Raw genomic sequence first — 19757 nt, forward strand, 5'->3', positions numbered from 1 at the left:
TTTCATCTATGCATTTCTCAGGAGTAATCATACCAACATTTTCTAAAATTATCTGAGGAGATTCGGTTCTGAATATAAAACTTCATTTTTCATTATTCAATATTGATGGTGAAGTAGCGTCATGGCTCGCAGTTTCTTCACAGGAGTCATTGTTGGACTCGTTAATAATTACTGTTGAAACTTATGGAGGAGGAAGCTCGGTTAAGATCGCTGATGCGAAATCTACATCTGGTAAAATATCCAGTGCCTCTGAATCCATATTTTCCTGAGTTCAAAGACTTTGACTATCGTATTTTACGAGGGTTTTCTTTTCATTCTTACACGCCGTTGGGCAGTGCTGTCAAACTGAATCTCATATTAATTGACCCGCGTGGCCCATTAGCTTTTCCATATCAATTGGTTTTTGAAAATGTTAAGAAATTAGAAAAACAATAATTATCATCCAAAGAAATTTAATGAAAAAACACAAAAAAATCAAAACTTTTTTTTTTCCTAAAAAAGGTAGATAACAATGATACCAAATAGCCATATAAAAAGGAACAGTAATGAAAAAAATACTTATAAAATTATATATGAACGTTGATCAAAAGTCAACACTCAATACATAGAAATGATTTGTCTGGGCAGGCATTACAGAAAGTAGGTACTTTTTTGGTCTTGTTTCTGGCTATTACACGCCCAAATGTAGACACATTTTTTTTGTAACTTTCTACACATGACCGATGCGAAGACATGAATGATCAAAGGACTTTTGTCTGAAGAACGTGCTTTCTTTGTCGCTTGTCGCTCGGCTCAAAGGTGGTCTGGATATTGAAGATTTTGGTATAAAAGTCTTTAGTATTTCTTTTCTAAATTTTACTATAGGTATGGACTTAATTGTGACGATTTTATACACAACTACAGAGTTTACCATTGCGACATTCAAAATGAGATGAAATGTCAGTTTTTTATACCATTTTATGGACTTCTTTAATGAAGTTTAATATGTTGGTATTTGATCAGCTAAATCCACTGCGCACTGCGCAGGCTCGTAAGCTTTATCAAACCCATGTACAAAATCAAGCTGAAAAAATGTTTCATCTCAGAAATATTCGTTTCAGACCATAAGCGAATTCTTGTATTTTTCGAAGCATCAGCAGTGTTATTTATCTTTGTTATTGTGAATGCATTAGTACATTCAACGATATCCTGGAAAAAGCTATCCGTCACGTAAAAATTTTGGAATTATAGAAACAAAAATAACAATTTTTAATGAGATTACATAATTTTTTTATTTCGGGATTGGCATCCCTAGGTGTCCGTATGTGATGATCATAGCATACGAGATGAAATGGATATTTCCTATTTTAGAACACACTTTCTCTCTGCAATTTTCATGTACCCAAAACTGGCACATCGTGCATTGAAACCAGTCCTCGAGGAGAAGAGTTTCATAATAATTTTATCCACACCCGCGACAATCATCTCTTTCATTTAACTTCTTTTTCTTATTCGAATTTGAATGGGACGTCGTCACTGCTATCTGATGGTCCTAATTATTTCCATAAGATTTTGGTAGTTAGGTACGCTACTTCATATGTACCGCTACTCAATCTTATAGTTGTATTCTGATATAAATCCTCACAATACTGCTCAGTGAGATCAGATGTGGATTGATTAATTCCTTCTGTGCACGACGCACCTTCTTAGACTTTCATTGTATTATTTATATATATTTTAAAATACATTTTCTATTGTTCTATTATTTGTCAATTTGAAATATATGTTTTTTACCATCAGCGACCGTAGTTTCTCTTGTAACTAAAAATATAATATAAAATATATACAGTCCTTAGAAACATTAATAATTAAAATATTGGTCCTCTCGCCAACGAAGAAACATGGTAAAGACACAAAAATCGAATACTTCTGATGTGGAACAGGGCCGGATTTCCACCGTTCAATGTGGATGCTCTGACTTTCCCACACCGACTGCAATCGCTAACATCGCTGAAGTCCCCAACGGCACCGCTAGTTCCGTTTCAAGTCCACCAGATACCATAAGGAGCCGTACTTTACAAATTGAAGCAGACTATGCGCAAAGAATTGCAATATTGGAGCGCAATATTTTGGAACGCGAGCGTCTCGTTATGGAACATGAGCGTGCTGCCTTGGAACTTCGTAAACAAGCACAGATCGCCACTTTAGAGGAAAAATCTAGAGTACGTATTAACCGGCGCTCTAATAATTGTATTTCTGACAGGGAGGTACGAAAATGGTTAGACACAGTTTTAGATGTAGCTATAACTATAGTAGACGTAGATGTGCAACCGCAAAACGTTAAAATAAATTTTTCTCGTAGCGAACTCGCTATTAATATAATAAATCGTTCTGCGGCATCTTCGGCACCTCTACAGACTCATAAAAGCATCTATACTATGCCTGCCACGAATTTTCAACATTATCTTAGTCCCATCCTAAAAGAACGGAATACAACTAATGATTTAGTTAATAAAAGCTCGGTGAGGCTTATTTGTAGTTCAACTACAATTAAACAAATTTCATCTTCTGTTGATAAGACGCATAGTGACAGAACATTATCAACACAGACAATTGCTTCATTATCAAACGATAATAAACTTCAGAATAACGCCGAGCATCTTTGTGTCTTTGATCGGAAGCCCTCCAACTGGTTGTCCTTTAAGCGATGTCCTCGAAGCGACTACGCGCAAGCTACGTACTCCGTTGTGGACAACTTAACTGGAAGTGATATGACGCTGCGAGGAGCTGTACATGATGCAGTGACGGTGCTGTTAGCTTGCACTGCACAGAACACTATCAAAGTAATGCAGCCTTCAGTACCATGGATTGGTAGAACTGAACTAGTTGTCCTTACACAAGAACTCGCGAGAATTTATACTCTACTGAAAGATAATAGCACCAGCTTTGTGGACACAAACAGAGAGCTAAGAACGTTATATTTAGAAGCGACCTCAGATCATACTGCTGTACCAGTTATCTGCACTTCATACTCGGCTAGGGACGGTGTGACATAGGCTCTTGTTGTCAGTACCCAGGCGGACCCTATTTGTTAAAAGGGGAGCATGTGCACGACGCACCTTCTTAGACTTTCATTGTATTATTTATATATATTTTAAAATACATTTTCTATTGTTCTATTATTTGTCAATTTGAAATATATGTTTTTTACCATCAGCGACCGTAGTTTCTCTTGTAACTAAAAATATAATATAAAATATATACAGTCCTTAGAAACATTAATAATTAAAACCTTCTATCTCCCAATATTTTGATAAATCTGATAGATCATGTATAACTTGACACTTGAATGTTTTGGTATTACCGGACAATATCCAACCTAGTTTGGTTTGCTGTCCTATGGGTGCTTGTGCTGGACCCTTGATAAGACCCTCCATGATAATTTGTGAATAGACACTAGCGTCCAACAAAAGGTCAATTGGTCTAGACACGTTGTACTCGGGATCTGCTAGATTTAATTGTTGTAAGTGTGGCCATGATTGGCTGTTAAAAGATACAGAAGGTAAATTGTTTACCACCTTTGATATAATTAATGCTTGAGTTTCAAATTTATAATCGCCATAAATAGACTGGCAATTTAATGATACAATACCCCTACTCTGTTTAGATCCGGGACCTATTCCTGAAATTGATGCATGATAATGATTCCTTTTTAATCCTAATATTTGAGCTGCGTTCTCAGATATCAATGAGATTTGAGACCCTTGGTCCAAAAGAGCTCGTAATTTGATATAACTACCATCCGCGGATACTACATTTAATAAAACAGTAGTCAATAAAATTTCTTCATTATTACTCGCCACGTGATTGACCTTATGCTTAGTCTGCGAATTTGTTGGCGTGGCAATAGTCGGCGGCGAAGGTAATTTTGCAATACATGCGTCATGAATTAGTGTATTATGATTTTCTGTACATAATTTACACCGTTTTGTGGAAATGCAATTTTTATCGTAATGATTATAAAGACAATTATGACAGTAACCTAATTTCGTAAGTGTGTTCAATCGAATGTCCGGTGTCATGTTAAGGAATTTGTGACACATGTATATGTGATGATGATAATTGCACAATGGACACCTAGAATTGTTATGTGTTGTAATAGTATGATAATTGTTATATGAGAAGTTTCGACGATTATGATTATTAGATTTATTATAATTAGGTTTATTTAAAGTATTTCTAGGTTGATATGATGAAATGATATTATGTTGCGATTGTGGTTTCACAACGCTATTCTCTACAACCTGAATCGGTTCCAGAGCTATGAATTTGGATTCTATGAAGGACATGAATTCATTTAATGATGGCAACTCTCTAGGAGAGTCACGTGCTTCTTTATAATCGCTATAGGTTTGGCTATCTAACTTTTTACAGAGAAGATGAACAAGTAATGGATCCCACGTATTAGTATTGATCCCTAAATTGTGAATGGCATGAATACATTCGGTGGATGTGTCATACAATCTTTTTAAATTAAATGAAGTTTGTTTTGGAATTACTGTCTGATTTAAAAATATCTCTATCTGGTTGGTAAAAAGAATTTGAGGGTTGTTATACCTATTTGTTAAAATTTCCCATGCTGTATCATAATTTTCAGAGGATACATGCAGGTGTTGTATTAATCGTTCAGCTTCGCCTTTAAGTTTTCCTTTAAGGTGTTGCATCTTCTGAGCCTTAGTAATGGATTTATTGTTGTGAATGGTTTCAGTGAATAAATCTAAGAATGTGGGCCATTGGGTATAATTTCCAGTAAATGATGGAATCTCTATTTGAGGTGTTGATAAATGGATATGGGTTATGGACGCTAATTTCATATTTAACTCGCGTTTAATCTTTTTATATGATTGCTCGTATTCGCTAAACTCTTCCTCATATGATATATCTTCGCCTTGTAATATATGATCTATTTGAAGGTGTAAACTGTCAATAACATTCCACTTAGTTTGTACATTCCTAAGCTCATCTTCAATCTCCCACTTCTCTGTTATGGTATTTATGCTAATGTTTTTTACTGATCGATTAAATGCTCTAAAATTCGTTCGTTGTAATGCTATTAAGTTGTCAATTTCACCACTTGGTTGCGTAGCCTTATCCTCCTTTGAATAAGTGGATAATATCTGTCGTATGGACTGATACTGCTCTTGACAATATTGGTAAACATTTCTCGTAAAATATTCGGACTTGACATCTGGTTGGACCGAGAGTTGTAAATGATTTTGTTGAAACTCTCCCCAGAAATTATCTAGAGTATCCAGACGACGCTGAATGTAGTCCACAGTCTTTCTTGAGGCGGGATCTTTGGTAAAATTACTTTTGATCTTATTAATGTTTTCAAGAATTTCAGACTGGCGTTTGTATAAACCTTCCATTTTTATTATATAATAATTAGAATAGTCTTACTTGATATTTGATGCTTATCTGTTTGTAAATGAGGCGTAGACCGGTGATCTTTGATGTTGTAGTTTCGAGCAGTATCGCTCGAAGATGATATAAGCTGCTGATGATAGTCACAATGGGCACTGATAATGTTTATTTGCACACCACTGTATAGAAATGTCTGAGACGTCCTTGACTACGCGGCACGAAAGTCAAGTCTCCCGAGGAATAAAAAAATAATGTTCTGATTTTAAACTGGTTCCTTGCTCGAAGGACCAAAAAAAATGTAGGGGTTGTTCCTACACTTTTTGATAATGATAATTGATATTGATAATTGATAGTGATAATTGATAGTTATAATTGATAATCTACGGGGATGATAAATAAAAGATACGTCCCGTAGTGAGCGCTTGATGTTGTACACTGATTTATTGTATAGTAATATATGTATAGTGAAATGATATATGCTACGTAAGTGATAATTTATAAGTATATTATTGTTATGGTACGGTGTTCCGTACAAATGGATCAAATTGAACTCTGTTATAACCAAGTAACATTTGAGTACAAGATATAAGCATATAAGAAAAAAGAATAACAACTTAGTAAACGTTTCCCCTTGGTAACCTCTCTCCAGGAACAGCGCTTTATTAATTTACGGTTAAACATCGCGTCTACTAAAAGGTACGCATTGTTTATGTCCCTATTTTGTCTCATCATTAATTCTCGAAATCAACAATGACAATTTTCGAATATATTTTGTTTCCATTAAAAGATTTTTTAATTGTTCTTCAAAAGCTGTAAGTTCTTCTACACTATTTATTGGTTTAAAACTCGATACTTCTTCATATTTTTCATATCGATATTTTATATATGAATTCTCTAGTTTAGTGTTTGATAAAACAACGGTCTTTTTTGGTTTTCTTACACAGTTGACACTTGTTCTATTACATATCCAGTTTATTGAGTAACATTCATAGAATCGGTTACGTTTGTTTGCGGCGCAGCATTTTGACAATCAAGACGTTGATTCTAATTTTATTCTATTCTATTCTAAGAAGTATTTTCATGTTTTCTAATTGAAAGCTCTGGGTGTCGTTTTAGGAAGCTATGTATCCACTCTCTACCAGCTTCTTCTTTCTGAGCTCTTTTAAGTATTAGAATTTGTTTTTGTGACTGGCATAGAAATGACCCATTCTAGGTTCATTTGCAATTTGACCAATTTCCAAGATTTTTGTTTTGTCAAACGCAACTCTCCGTATCCAGATTGCTGGATTGTATAATGTTGTAGAAAACATACGTTCCGGACTGCTTGTGTCGTCGTCGTGGTCTATTAATTTTGTTTTAATTGTTTCACCTTTTTTGCTGAGAAGCGGAAAGTCGTTTAATTAACTCAGACTTTTAACACAGTATACGGGTTATTCAAGGGGAATGAGTAATTAAATCTTTTACCTCTATTGCGTATTGGTATTTGAGTGAAGTGGTGATATGGTTAAACTTTGTTGATTCTGTCGTAATTGAAGGACAATTTATGTTGGCTGGACCAACATAAATTGTCCTTCAATTTGAGAGAACCATAAATAATGCCGGTTCTTGTTATAATAATTAAATTATTTTTATGTACATTTGTGTAATGTTTAATTTAAGATTAATATTCAATATTTATAAACTAATTACCATGGCCGAGAAAAGGAAACGTAGTCAAAATTATAGCATTGATGAGAAAGATAGACTTGTAAAGCTAATGTCTTTTCATTTACACGTATTTTATTAATATTATTATTATATACAGATTAATAACAGTTATCGTATGTTGCTAAAATATTGTGTTAGTAAATTTCTTTGAAGTCATTGCCTGTAATAGGTGCTCTGGGTATTTGGCCATTTCGAATCAACTCGTATAAATCTGGAAGGGGCTCCTGCTCTTTTCTTAATATGCATATGTTGTGCAATATGCGACATGCAAGGATAAAATTGACTGCTGTAGTGTGGGTATTGAAGGTTTTGACATAAAAGTCTTTAGTATTTCTTTTCTAAAATTTACTATAGGTATGGACTTAATTGTGACGATTTTATACAAAACTACAGTGTTTACCATTGCGACATTCAAAATGAGATCAAATGTCAGTTTTTTATACCATTTTAGGGACTTTCTTAATGAAGTTTAATATGTTGGTATTTGATCAGCTAAATCCACTGCGCATTTTGCCTTGTTATAATCTACAACAATAGCCGGTTTCGTGGTGATTTTATTATTTTTGGTAACGAAAACAAAATCTGTTCAAAGTTTTGTGGAAAGTATCAACACATTACGTTTTTTCTCCATCGTAATATTGTTATCCTATCCTCACTTTCTCTCACTATAATCTGGCCTTTTTTCAGCTTCGTATAAACGATAACCTTAGGAAAATGCTTCCTATTTTTTCGTAAAGTTCCAATTAGATGTGTTTCATTTACCTGGAGCTCTCTGGATAAGGCTACGAGCCTTAACCTAAGCGAATTCTTGTATTTTTCGAAGCTTCAGCAGTGTTATTTATCTTTGTTATTGTGAATGCATTAGTACATTCAACGATATCCTGGAAAAAACTATCCGTCACGTAAAAATTTTGGAATTATAGAAACAAAAATAACAATTTTTAATGAGATTACATAATTTTTTTATTTCGGGATTGGCCTCCCTAGGTGTCCGTATGTGATGATCATAGCATACGAGATGAAATGGATATTTCCTATTTTAGAACACACTTTTTCTCTCTGCAATTTTCATGTACCCAAAACTGGCACATCGTGCATTGAAACCAGTCCTCGAGGAGAAGAGTTTCATAATAATTTTATCCACACCCGCGACAATTATCTCTTTCATTTAACTTCTTTTTCTTATTCGAATTTGAATGGGACGTCATCACTGCTATCTGATGGTCCTAATTATTTCCATAAGTAATGGATCAAATTGAACTCTGTTATAACCAAGTAACATTTGAGTACAAAATATAAGCATATAAGAAAAAATAATAACAATTTAGTAAAGGTTTCCCCTTGGTAACCTCTCTCCAGGAACAGCGCTTTATTAATTTACGGTTAAACATCGCGTCTACTAAAAGGTAAGCATTGTTTATGTCCCCTATTTTGTCTCATCATTAATTCTCGAATTCAACAATGACAATTTTCGAATATATTTTGTTTCCATTAAAAGATTTTTTAATTGTTCTTCAAAAGCTGTAAGTTCTTCTACACTATTTATTGGTTTAAAACTCGATACTTCTTCATATTTTTCATGTCGATGTAAACCCTGTGACCTCGTGATGAATTCTCTAGTTTAGTGTTTGATAAAGCAACGGTCTTTTTTAATTTTCTTGCACAGTTGACACTTGTTCTATTAAATATGCAGTTTATTGAGTAACATTCATAGAATCGGTTACATTTGTTTGCGGCTCAGCAATTTGACAATCAAGACGTTGATTCTAATTTTATTCTATTCTATTCTAAGAAGTGTTTTCATGTTTTCTAATTGAAAGCTCTGGGTGTCGTTTTAGGAAACTGTGTAGCCACTCTCTACCAGCTTCGTCTTTCGCAGCTCTTTTAAGTATTAGAATTCGTTTTTGTGACTGGCATAGAAATGACCCATTCTAGGTTGATTTACAATTTGTCCAATTTCCAAGATTTTTGTTTTGTTACATTGGTGTTTCGAGCGCGCATCGATTGATATACCACACGGGTACGGGTTATTCAAGGGGAATGAGTAATTAAATCTTTTACCTCCATTGCGTATTGGTATTCGAGTGAAGTGGTTAAACTTTGTTCATTCTAACATAATTGAAGGACAATTTATGTTGGCTGGACCAACATAAATTGTCCTTCAATTTGAGAGAACCAAAATGCGGGTTCTTGCGGTCAAAATGATGGCACTTTTACTTTTACTCGGCTGACTTCTAATTGTGGCGTTGTTGATTTGTTGGCGTCCATATTCTAGAACTTCAGAGACTTCTTTACTGGTATAATAATCCGCATGCTTATTCTAATTGGGGTCACCAATTGTTTGTTATATTTTGTTGCCACAACGTACACAAGGGATTTCAAATTGGTTAACGATTCAATGATACCTTTGTCAGTTCTATTATTAATACTATTTTCAGATTGTTGCAATCTACTTGATGGTAACGGAAAGTAAGGCAGGCCCAGTAGTTAACGTTGGCCCCATCCACACGCCAAACTAAGTGGAGGGTTCGCCCATGTAAACTGCTCTCCAACCAATTTTGCTGTTACATTGGCACTTGAGTGGTTAAGAGAGTCGAGGCTGTCATTAAATATATACTTGTCTTCTGAGAGTCGATGTGACGCAAGATCTGCGTCACAGCGACTCTCAGAAGACACCCACAGAATTATACTGCGATGACAGCATGTGTTGTATATCAGTAGTAAATTGAGATATGAAGTCAAGGTGACGGAAGTGACTTTGTGAGCATTTGTCTTTCCTCGTATGAAATGCATATGTGATCCGGTTTGTCATCCGTATAAATGGTGAATACTCGCGCCTCTGCGCTACTCTACTATATATTGAGCTTCTCCGACTAGAATGCAGAGTCTGCAAAGTTATTCTATTTGTAGACTCAGTTTGCAGTCCTCGAATTCTTTCATTACGTTTTCTGTCATGTTGATTGAATGTGAGCGTTATACCAATCTTATTAATATGACTAGAGGGTGCGTGTGTGCGCGGGCCTCAAGAGGCCCGCGAGGCGTTGTCGTTGATTTTTTTTGTGAAGACGGTTTTCTTTTCGAATAGACTTGGTTGGCAAGTAGAGTTGTCTGTTTTGATACTATTAGGTGACTTCCTATTGTAACAGTGAATTTTTGTTTCACGTGTACCATCCTGTGGCGAAACTTTGTATTGTAATGGTCACAATACAAAACCTAACCGAACCTATCTCTCTGTATACTACATTAGTCTGGGGTCAAAGTTTTTAATGTAGAGATCATAATACAAAACCTAACCTAACCGACTACATAAATACTATACAACGGGGTTACAATTTCAAATGTAGAGGTCATAAAACTGAACATAACCCATTTTTTATTCAAATTCAAATTCAATTCAAATTCAAAATATCTTTATTCATGTAGGTCTATTACAGACTCTTATGATATGTCAAATCTACCGTCAGTTCGGAATGATATCGAGATGAGAAGAACTGACAAGAAACTCAGCTCGTAATTTTTTTCAAATAATAGTGGAACATGTTTATGATAAATACAGTTATTAAAATTCAAATTTGGGAGAATAGAGTGACCACCAGCATATGCTATCGCAAAGAACAAAAATTTAATCAGTGTTCACAACCTGAACAGACCAGTCCCCACAAGCAGCACCCGTTCACGAGTATGACGTATGAGCCAGCCATCATTGTACTCAACCATATTTGAGGGAGCACATCGACCCGGCCCAACACGCCGCCACAAGTTTGAACTTTATAGCGAGCATGACTGTTTCAGGTTACTCCACTACGTCAATTATATTATTTACAGCATAGGCTGTACCGATCACAGTTTTCACCCATTACAATATTAAATTTACATTATTTAATTTACAATATGTCATTACAAAATTTATAATAAGTTTCTTTATTGTTATTACATTATCCATGTCAATGGGAAAAATTATATGCCTCATAACAAAAGTTAAAATTGTAATTAAGTCCACACATTGTAGTCATTTAAGTAGTCGTTTATTTTATAATAAGCTTTAGAGCAAAGTTTTTTTTTACATGTATCTTAAATTTGGCTTCACTTAAATTTAAAACACTATCTGGCAATTTATTATAAAAACGTATACAATGTCCCATGAAAGATGTACTTACTTTTTTGAGACGATAACTAGGCATATTTAATTTATTTTTATTCCTTGTATTAAAAGCGTGTAAGTGACTATTTTTTGGAAATAAATTTAAGTTTTTGCGTACATACATAATATTTTCATATATATATTGAGAGGGAACAGTAAGAATACCTGTTTCTTTAAAGCGTTCTCTAAGAGATTCGCGACACGGTAAATTATAAATTGAACGAATTGCTCTTTTTTGTAATATAAAAATTGATTCTACATCAGCCGCTCTTCCCCACAATATAATACCATACGACATTATACTATGGAAGTAACTAAAATACACTAGTTTCGCTGTTGCAGTATCAGTCAACTGTCTAATTTTTCTGATAGCAAAAGCAGCCGAGCTTAGTCTTTTGGCTAGTGTGAATATATGTGGACCCCACTGCAATTTATTATCTATAACAATACCAAGAAACGAAGTCTCATCAACAAAGTCCAAAACATGATGATTCATACTAACAGTTGTCGTTACTTGTTTTACATTTGGTAAAGAGAATTTAACACATTTTGTTTTCATTGAATTAAGCGCTAGATTATTTGATGTAAACCAGTTTAGAACATCCTCAAGAGCAATATTTATATTATTAAAATCCTTTGTATTTCTTTTCACTTTGAAAATAAGTGATGTGTCATCAGCAAACAATACTATGTCAAGTATGTTTTGAAACTGGTATGGTAAGTCATTTATATAAACAAGAAAAAGAAATGGGCCAAGTATAGAACCCTGGGGTACACCCATTTTTATAAATGACCCCTTGGACTTGCTTCCTTTAATGTCTACCACTTGAATTCTATCGCGCAAATATGATCCAATGAGTTCTGAGGATTTTTCTCTAATTCCATAATGCTCTAGTTTGCGTAATAATATCCTATGGTCAACGCAATCAAACGCTTTAGAGAGATCACAGAAGACACCAATGGCATCCTGTGAATCTTCCCAGGCACCGAAAATACTTTGTATTAAGTTAATGCCTGCATCAGTAGTAGACCGTCCACTCATAAATCCAAATTGCTGTTTATGAAATAAATCATGTGTATTAAAATGAGCTAACATTTGTGTAAGTAGTATCTTTTCAAAAATCTTACTAAATACTGGTAAAATTGAGATAGGTCTAAAATTTGATATATTGTCTTTGTCACCAGATTTAAATAGCGGTATTATTTTACTCACTTTCATTAGATCTGGAAAAATACCTTGATCAATGCTCATATTAAATATTTCAGTTAAATGTGAAGCAACTTCACTTATTACAGTTTTCATGACTCTAACTGACATACCCCAGATATCCTCAGTTCCTTTTAGATTGAGAGCGTTGAACGTCTTTATCACACAGGAGCAACTGATATGATGAAAAGTAAAGTCATGAACGCAAGGATTTATGGTATTTTTAATAATGTTTCAGCTAAACTAGGTGACGAGTTTAAATTTTCCGTAGCTTTGAGAGGTATTGTTGAAAAGAAATTATCAAAAGTTTGAGCAACTAGTTCATTATTATCAATAATAACGCCATTTTCTGCTTTTAACTCATATTCTGACTGGCGCGACTTAATGTTACCTGTTTCAGTATTTATTATATTCCAGGTAGTTTTTATTTTATTTTTAGAAAACTTAATTTTATTCTTTAAATAAAGTGCCTTGGCAGCCTTACATACTTTTTTGAATAACTTTGAATAATTTTTGACATATTCATAGAATATAGGATCACGCAAATATGATCTAATATCATATAATTGATACATATTTTCCCTACTTATATTGATACCTAATGTTGACCATTCAGCGTACTTAGAATTATTGACTTTAAGTTTCTTTACTTTTTATATTTTACAAAGCCTAACAACCTACCTTTCTATACATTATATTACTGGCCTGTGGCCTTACTGAAGAGTGAATCAGTTATGAGGATAATTAATAAAAAAAAATATAGAATATAATTGAATTTTATTAGTATAACAGATGTTCTTCTATTATATAATATTTACTTAACAACAAAATGTGTATAACAAAATATGTATAACATATTTTGTGTGGACCATAATGGTGGTTAGCTTCGTTTATAATTTTAACGTCTTCATAATGTTACTAAGATTATTTAGTAACAGCTGACTGATATTGCAATTGCTATTGATTTTTCATTGTTCTGTACACTTCTGTGCTCGAATGTTTCCATTGTTGATCTTCCAATAATCTCATCAGGTATATTATGCAACAAACAAAAAATATTATTAATAAACTTAAAACTGTATATACAATAGAGATGTTTTTGGGTGTCGATTAGATTGGTTTCCACGACACCCAAGAGGTACAATCACATCGCGTTTTTTTTAAAGTGGTGTCCCAGTCTTTTCCCAAGTTCATAGGTACTACTATATACAAGTGCTCTAAAATTTTAGAGAAGAAAAAAGACTGGCATAATCCACTGTATTAGAACTATAGAATAGAGTGGTAAACAATACTTATATTTTGTTATTTTTACCATTTCAATTTATTATGAATTTTTTTTTATAATATTGTTCAATAATAATAAAGCAGGAATAAATATTTTATTGTACCTCCTAATGATAATATTGAATTAAATAGTAGATAATAGTATACCACTCTATTAAGAATAATGACTTTAAATTATAATGTAATGTTTTATACTTCACATCTATTTACAATGAGGCAATGAAGACATATCTACAATATACACGAGAACATCGACTATTTATCTAAGAATAAAGTGGTAATTAAATTTTAAAAATATGTTTCTAATAAAGTCTAATACGATATATAACATTTGTTTTAATTATAAGAATATTAATATTTCAATAGTTTGTATGATAATTAAATTAATTTCTAATATTTATATACAACTCTCTTCCATAGGAGTACGAATGTGTCAATAGTGAATGAGTGAATTTCAAGTAGAGTGGTGGACGATTACGATAGTCAAAAATACTTGAAGACTAAGCATTACATCTTGAGTGTTATTTTTTAATATAATTCTATAATACAAGAAGTTGAACTGCTCGAAACTTATCATTTTTAACGATCGCAATAGCGTTACTCTACGTAAGTGTATATAAATATATTATATAAAAACATAAAAAACTAATAAGCCGCCACCAAAGTTATATAAGTATGTAGGTAGTGAGTTCTAATTGTTGCTGTCAATGTGTTAAGCTTAAGTCAACAAATTTTCAATCACTACATTTTTTACATATGGCACACCGTTTACGATTCGCTCTTTGGGAATTAAAATTTTAATGTTCTCAGCATGCCGTACTCGACCTAAGGCGACATACAGTTGACCATGGCTGAACACATCGGACCGCAGATCTACGCCTACTCTATCTATGGTCTGTCCTTGACTTTTATGTACAGTCATCGCGTAACATACTTGCAATGGAAATTGTCGACGACACATTTCAATAGGACTTCCCGGTTCAATGGGTGCTTTGAAAGAAATCCTTGGTATTCTATAAGTCTCCGAGTCATGCGGTTTTCGAACCGTCACCAGTCTTGGCGATACATCTACAACGACTACTTTAGTACCGTTCACGAGTCGGTCTACAAAGCTGAGATTTCTTACTATCATGCAGACGCAGCCCTTTTTTATTCGCAGATCGTAATCAGGCACTCCCTTAGCTTGTACTTTGTGTAGCATATCGGGACCCAGATGAAATTCGTCGGCATGTTCCACATCTACGCTATCAACACCGTAGCAATGAATCATTTCGCCATCAACGCGTTCTAGTATATGGGCGTTTATATCACTAACATTAGTGTTATGAGTGGATAATATTGCTTTACTCGCGCATTCATCTGGATCGCACAACACATCGCCAGGAAAAACAAAGTCATGCAAATGGTCGAGTTCGGAAACCACATTTAAATGCAGTAAACTAATTAGTGTTTGGATATTTCTGCCTATGCCAAAAGTGTGTGATTCGCAGGCACCGGAGCCGAGGTTTAACAAAAAATTTGAATATCCCTCGTCGTTGCGCGTTCTTTGAGCTTCTGTCAAAGAAAATTGGGTCATTTCATGCCATAAAGAAGATGTTTGGAGGGATGCTTGAATAATATCATTTTGACATCTCGCACTCGGCACAACTGGAGGTATTTGCCTAGTCACCAGCGAAAATCATTATTTTTCCTCCGAACGCTTTTCTGCAGCCCATCAAATCTTGCAGTGACCGGTCAAGAATGTGTACAAGATACTTGTGCGAAATTGGCGCTTCGTCATATATAATAATGGAGGATTCGCGAATTAGTTCAGCCCGCTGGGTACCATTGGTTAAACTCCAATGACTCGTGTCATCGATCACTTCTAATGGTAATCGGAACATACTGTGAGCTGTGCAACCGCCTTCGTAATTCTGTGCAGCTATTCCCGAACTCGCAGTACAAATTGCAACAGCTTTCAGTATTCCCCGTACATACGCTACTATAACTTTTAGCAACAATGTTTTACCAGTGCCTGAAGGACCGTCCAAAAATAAAGTACGAGGTGTCTCGTCACAAGAGTGGTCAGTTGCTAATAACTTTAAGACGTGATCGAATACGCGTTTCTGTGCATGCGATAATAATGGTACCCATCGAGTAACGAATTCGCGTAAACTGTCATTATTATATTCTACTCGCTCTCTATCTAATTCTGTTGTGTCGTCTCGAACAACTGGCAGCCCTTGGTCCTGAAGACGACTTCCATGTTTGCGGAGGAGTCGGTCAATTTCCTTTAACGCTTGGTTATACGCGCGATCTTCTTGATCGTTTGGTTGGCGTTCCAAAATATCTTCACTTATGAGATGTTTGAATTTATCCCACAAAATCCTTGCAGGGGCGCCATTGGTAATTAAAAGTACGAAAAAGTGTCTAAGCTTTTTTCCATTATAAAATGCTGCCGCCTCTTGAATACATTTCTCGTATTCTTCTTCATCGTTAGCAATACCGACTGCCCGAGCTGCCTCTTGGAACGTTTTACAATTTGGTCCACCTAAAGTTAGCAAGTCGGCATAACCACGGCACGGGAAAGAACTCAACAGCATTCTTAAATAGAACTGTTCGCCCCTGTTCGGTGCCACCCAATATAATCTCGCAACCATCTCTTTGCGTTGTCTTTTCGTAACGAAATATTTTCCTCCGCAAATTGAAAATATCTGTACATTCTTTAGAAGTCCTGATACGTGAGGTTCTCAAATTCTATTTCAGATGGTCTATTGAAATATTTCAATAGATCAGAATTAGATCGCTCAACAGCTTCAGATTCTTGACCTCGTCTGAAAAATACAGTATGCTGTCCCTCTAGATGTACCGTCAACTGCTTTATGGTAGGTTCTCGTGCTGTGAGATCAAATTCGAAAGTTCTCCATGCGGCATCGCAAGCACCTATATATCGTTTGGTCACATATTGTTCTATTTCATTGTTGCGAAGTTCGTCTGGAACAATCGCTACGCGTGCTTCGTCTGGGCCTTTTGTCATATATTTAAAAAGATACTTGACGATTTTCCGCGTTGAAGATATTTCTAGATTTATGTGACAATCATATTTTAATAGCAATGCCGCATTATATGGCACTACCCATAGGTCGTTAACTGTCACACTACGATTTCGGTATGAGATATTGGCTGTGTTCGACGAATTCCTTTTTAATACTACAAAACCTCTTTCATCAGTGTAGGTGGTGTCGGTTTCTTTTTTGGGAAAATGTTTGGTACATTTTTGCTTTTCCGCATCCCAACACGGCAAATTAGTACGATGATTAATGCCACATGGGCCATGAACCATATGTTTTAGTACCAGCGTGCGCAATCTTCCATCCGCTTCGTGTTCAGCGGGTATATCTGCACGTACCACTTTATCAATGTCTACATTCTGAACCGGTCCACCGCCGTCAACGCGAAAGCATATATGCGCGTGTGGCAAACCGCGTTTCTGAAACTCTATTACATATAAAATATATATCAGTTTACCGAACCAAGATCCGCTGCGTAAATCTCTCAATAATTGTGACAGTTTTAAATTAAATACCCGGGCACAAATAGAAGCTGAAGGCATGATACTGTTTGAGGAAGTGTTTACTACTATTTCCTTCCACTTGGGATTACATGTAATCGTTAAAAAATACGAAGGTTTTCCCAATCTATTAACGATTGCAATCGCATCCATGTATTTACATTTCATGTAACGTGGACCACCCGTAAACGTATTTGGTAAGTATACACGACCTGGTACCACACCGCCTTCTCCTTGTACAGTTTCATCTCTAGCAATTTCTTCCAAAGGAGCGAGACGAAGTTCTCCTTGGCAATTATATTTCTGCAGATTAGCGACATAGCGAAGCCGTTCTTCCTCGACTCTACAGTACATGTCTACAAGCCATTCCTCTGATAGACGACCTAGTTGCGAAAATCGGGACTCCGACAGCAGAAGACATCTATAGTATTTTACTTGTGACAATATGTGGCCCTGATTATCCAGAGTATTTATTGTCCATCCAACAACTCCGTGTGGATAAAGTAATGGATATTGAAATACTTCATATAATGGATTAAAGATGTCGACTGTGTGCGGTTTTTTTTCTCCAATTTTCCATATACAAATACTTCTCGGTACATATTGCTCTCTGTCGGTACTAATGATAGCCGCAATTTCATCGCCGCGTGGCATATCGCCTAAAATATTTCCGTGTGTGGCACGAGAAGTACGTTCGAACACAAGCCGTGCCTCTGTGGAGGGTTCATTAGAGAGTCGTTTGAAACAATCGATAAAAGGACTGACTGTGTTTAAAAAAATTGTAATCTCCTGCAAAATGTTCTGATCGAGATTACGGTTTTGTGCCAATCTTTTTCGCTCTTCGCCATCGTCAATATAAAGTCCGATAGGATTTGTGGATTCTGTGTAGGACATATCAAAAACTCTATGGTACGTTCGCCCTTGAATTTTAATAAAACTCAGTCCTGTCGTTGGATGCTGATATCCATGTGAAACACCCAAAGCACTAAAAGCAAACAGATTATTATACGCTCGAGCGTACGTTATGAATTTCTGGCTAGAATAAAATTGTTCGCTAAGTGGAGGTAAATGCATAATATTAAATCGTCCTTTTCCACAGCACCATTGTGCTCTGCCCTTCTCTTCGTAAAATAACTTTGCACTACATTCTGGGCAGCTGTAAACATCATTAACAACCAAGGAAGTCTTTTTAAGTGAATATAATACTATATAGTCCAACCCTTGTCCTGATCTCTCGCCTATTAATCCTGTTTTTCTTAAAATTGGTTCTATGGTTCTTACCCGATTATACATAGCATCACATTCATTAATTTGCTCGCGATTAGTTTCACGATAGCGCTGTGAAGCGTCCCGGTGTACCTCTGGGTATGATTCAGTATATCGAGCTACTGCTTCACGATTTACTTCAGGATTTGTTGTTATGTAGCGAGACACAGCTTTACGGTGTATCTCTGGATGGATAATAGTGTATAGCTTAACAGCATTTTGGTGGACTTTTTTATGTGTTGCATTGTACTTTATGGATGCTGCCAAATGGGAGCTTTTGTTGATTTTTTTGGTCCATGTTTGAGATTTAAGGGCCGCCCTGATTTTTTCAATTGCTTTATATTATGTACTTTACTATTTTCTTCAAGAACAGTAATACAGGACATAGGTACCGGTGTATCTAACCTTTTATCATTATTTACAACAATCACCGATTGAGTAGATAGTTCCTCATTATTTTGAACATATGATGTCACCATGATATGGTGAATTGCATATTCACGCTGGTGACCATCTAGTGCTGCATTACATAATAAAAGTTGGGCTAAGTTATGAAGCCCATTAATTTGAAACAGTCTTGCCCGATTTTCTTCACTGCGATGACTGTACGTACGGTTTGAATCTACTGCGTGAGAATCAAACAAATAATAGATTCCATCCGAGCTAGTCGCGTCTACCTGTTGAGTATGAATATTACCGCTAGATTTCCAAAATGACACTGTCGCATTTTGGCCGGTGAATTGAAAGCCGCTATTTGCGGAATTGTGTCTACGAAATAACGTGCGAATTTTATTTTCTAAATCTATTATCGCATTGCTTAATTGTGACTCGTAGCACGGATACAATTCCTGATCTGTCCATTCTACACGTAAGTCTACTTTATAATGTGCCATGTCTAATGATGTCGGCATTTCCTCTGGTTCTATAAGTCGAGGTTCTGCGTCACGGAGAACAACATTTAAATATATATGATTTCCAATGTTTAAAATAAAATCGATATCGTCAGTAGTAAAAATAGCCTGGCCCTTAATATACGAATAAATTAAACCGCATGCCGACATCACTACACATTGCAAATTGTTACCACCCAGCAAAGTACCCTGATGGGTGGTAACGGCAGCGACACACCTGACACTTGGCTCATCCGAATGCATGTCAATCCGAGAAACCTCCAAAGGGAAATTAGCTGACAAGTGGGT

At 35.4% G+C, this 19757-nt stretch overlaps 2 protein-coding genes across 2 annotated transcripts; both read right to left on the minus strand.

Annotated features, from left to right (window-relative positions):
• Positions 1-14460: 14460 nt before the first annotated feature.
• LOC131855166 (ATP-dependent DNA helicase PIF1-like) lies at positions 14461-15318 on the minus strand. The gene has a single exon (XM_059206411.1). The coding sequence runs from the start codon at positions 15316-15318 to the stop codon at positions 14461-14463; it is 858 nt and encodes a 285-aa protein (XP_059062394.1).
• An 85-nt stretch (positions 15319-15403) lies between these two features.
• Positions 15404-16381, minus strand: LOC131855167 (uncharacterized). The gene has a single exon (XM_059206412.1). The coding sequence runs from the start codon at positions 16379-16381 to the stop codon at positions 15404-15406; it is 978 nt and encodes a 325-aa protein (XP_059062395.1).
• Positions 16382-19757: the final 3376 nt, after the last annotated feature.

This window comes from Achroia grisella, unplaced genomic scaffold (genome assembly GCF_030625045.1).
Source record: "Achroia grisella isolate CSIRO2021 unplaced genomic scaffold, CSIRO_AGI_Agris_v1 utg1314, whole genome shotgun sequence".
Lineage (NCBI taxonomy): Eukaryota > Metazoa > Arthropoda > Insecta > Lepidoptera > Pyralidae > Achroia > Achroia grisella.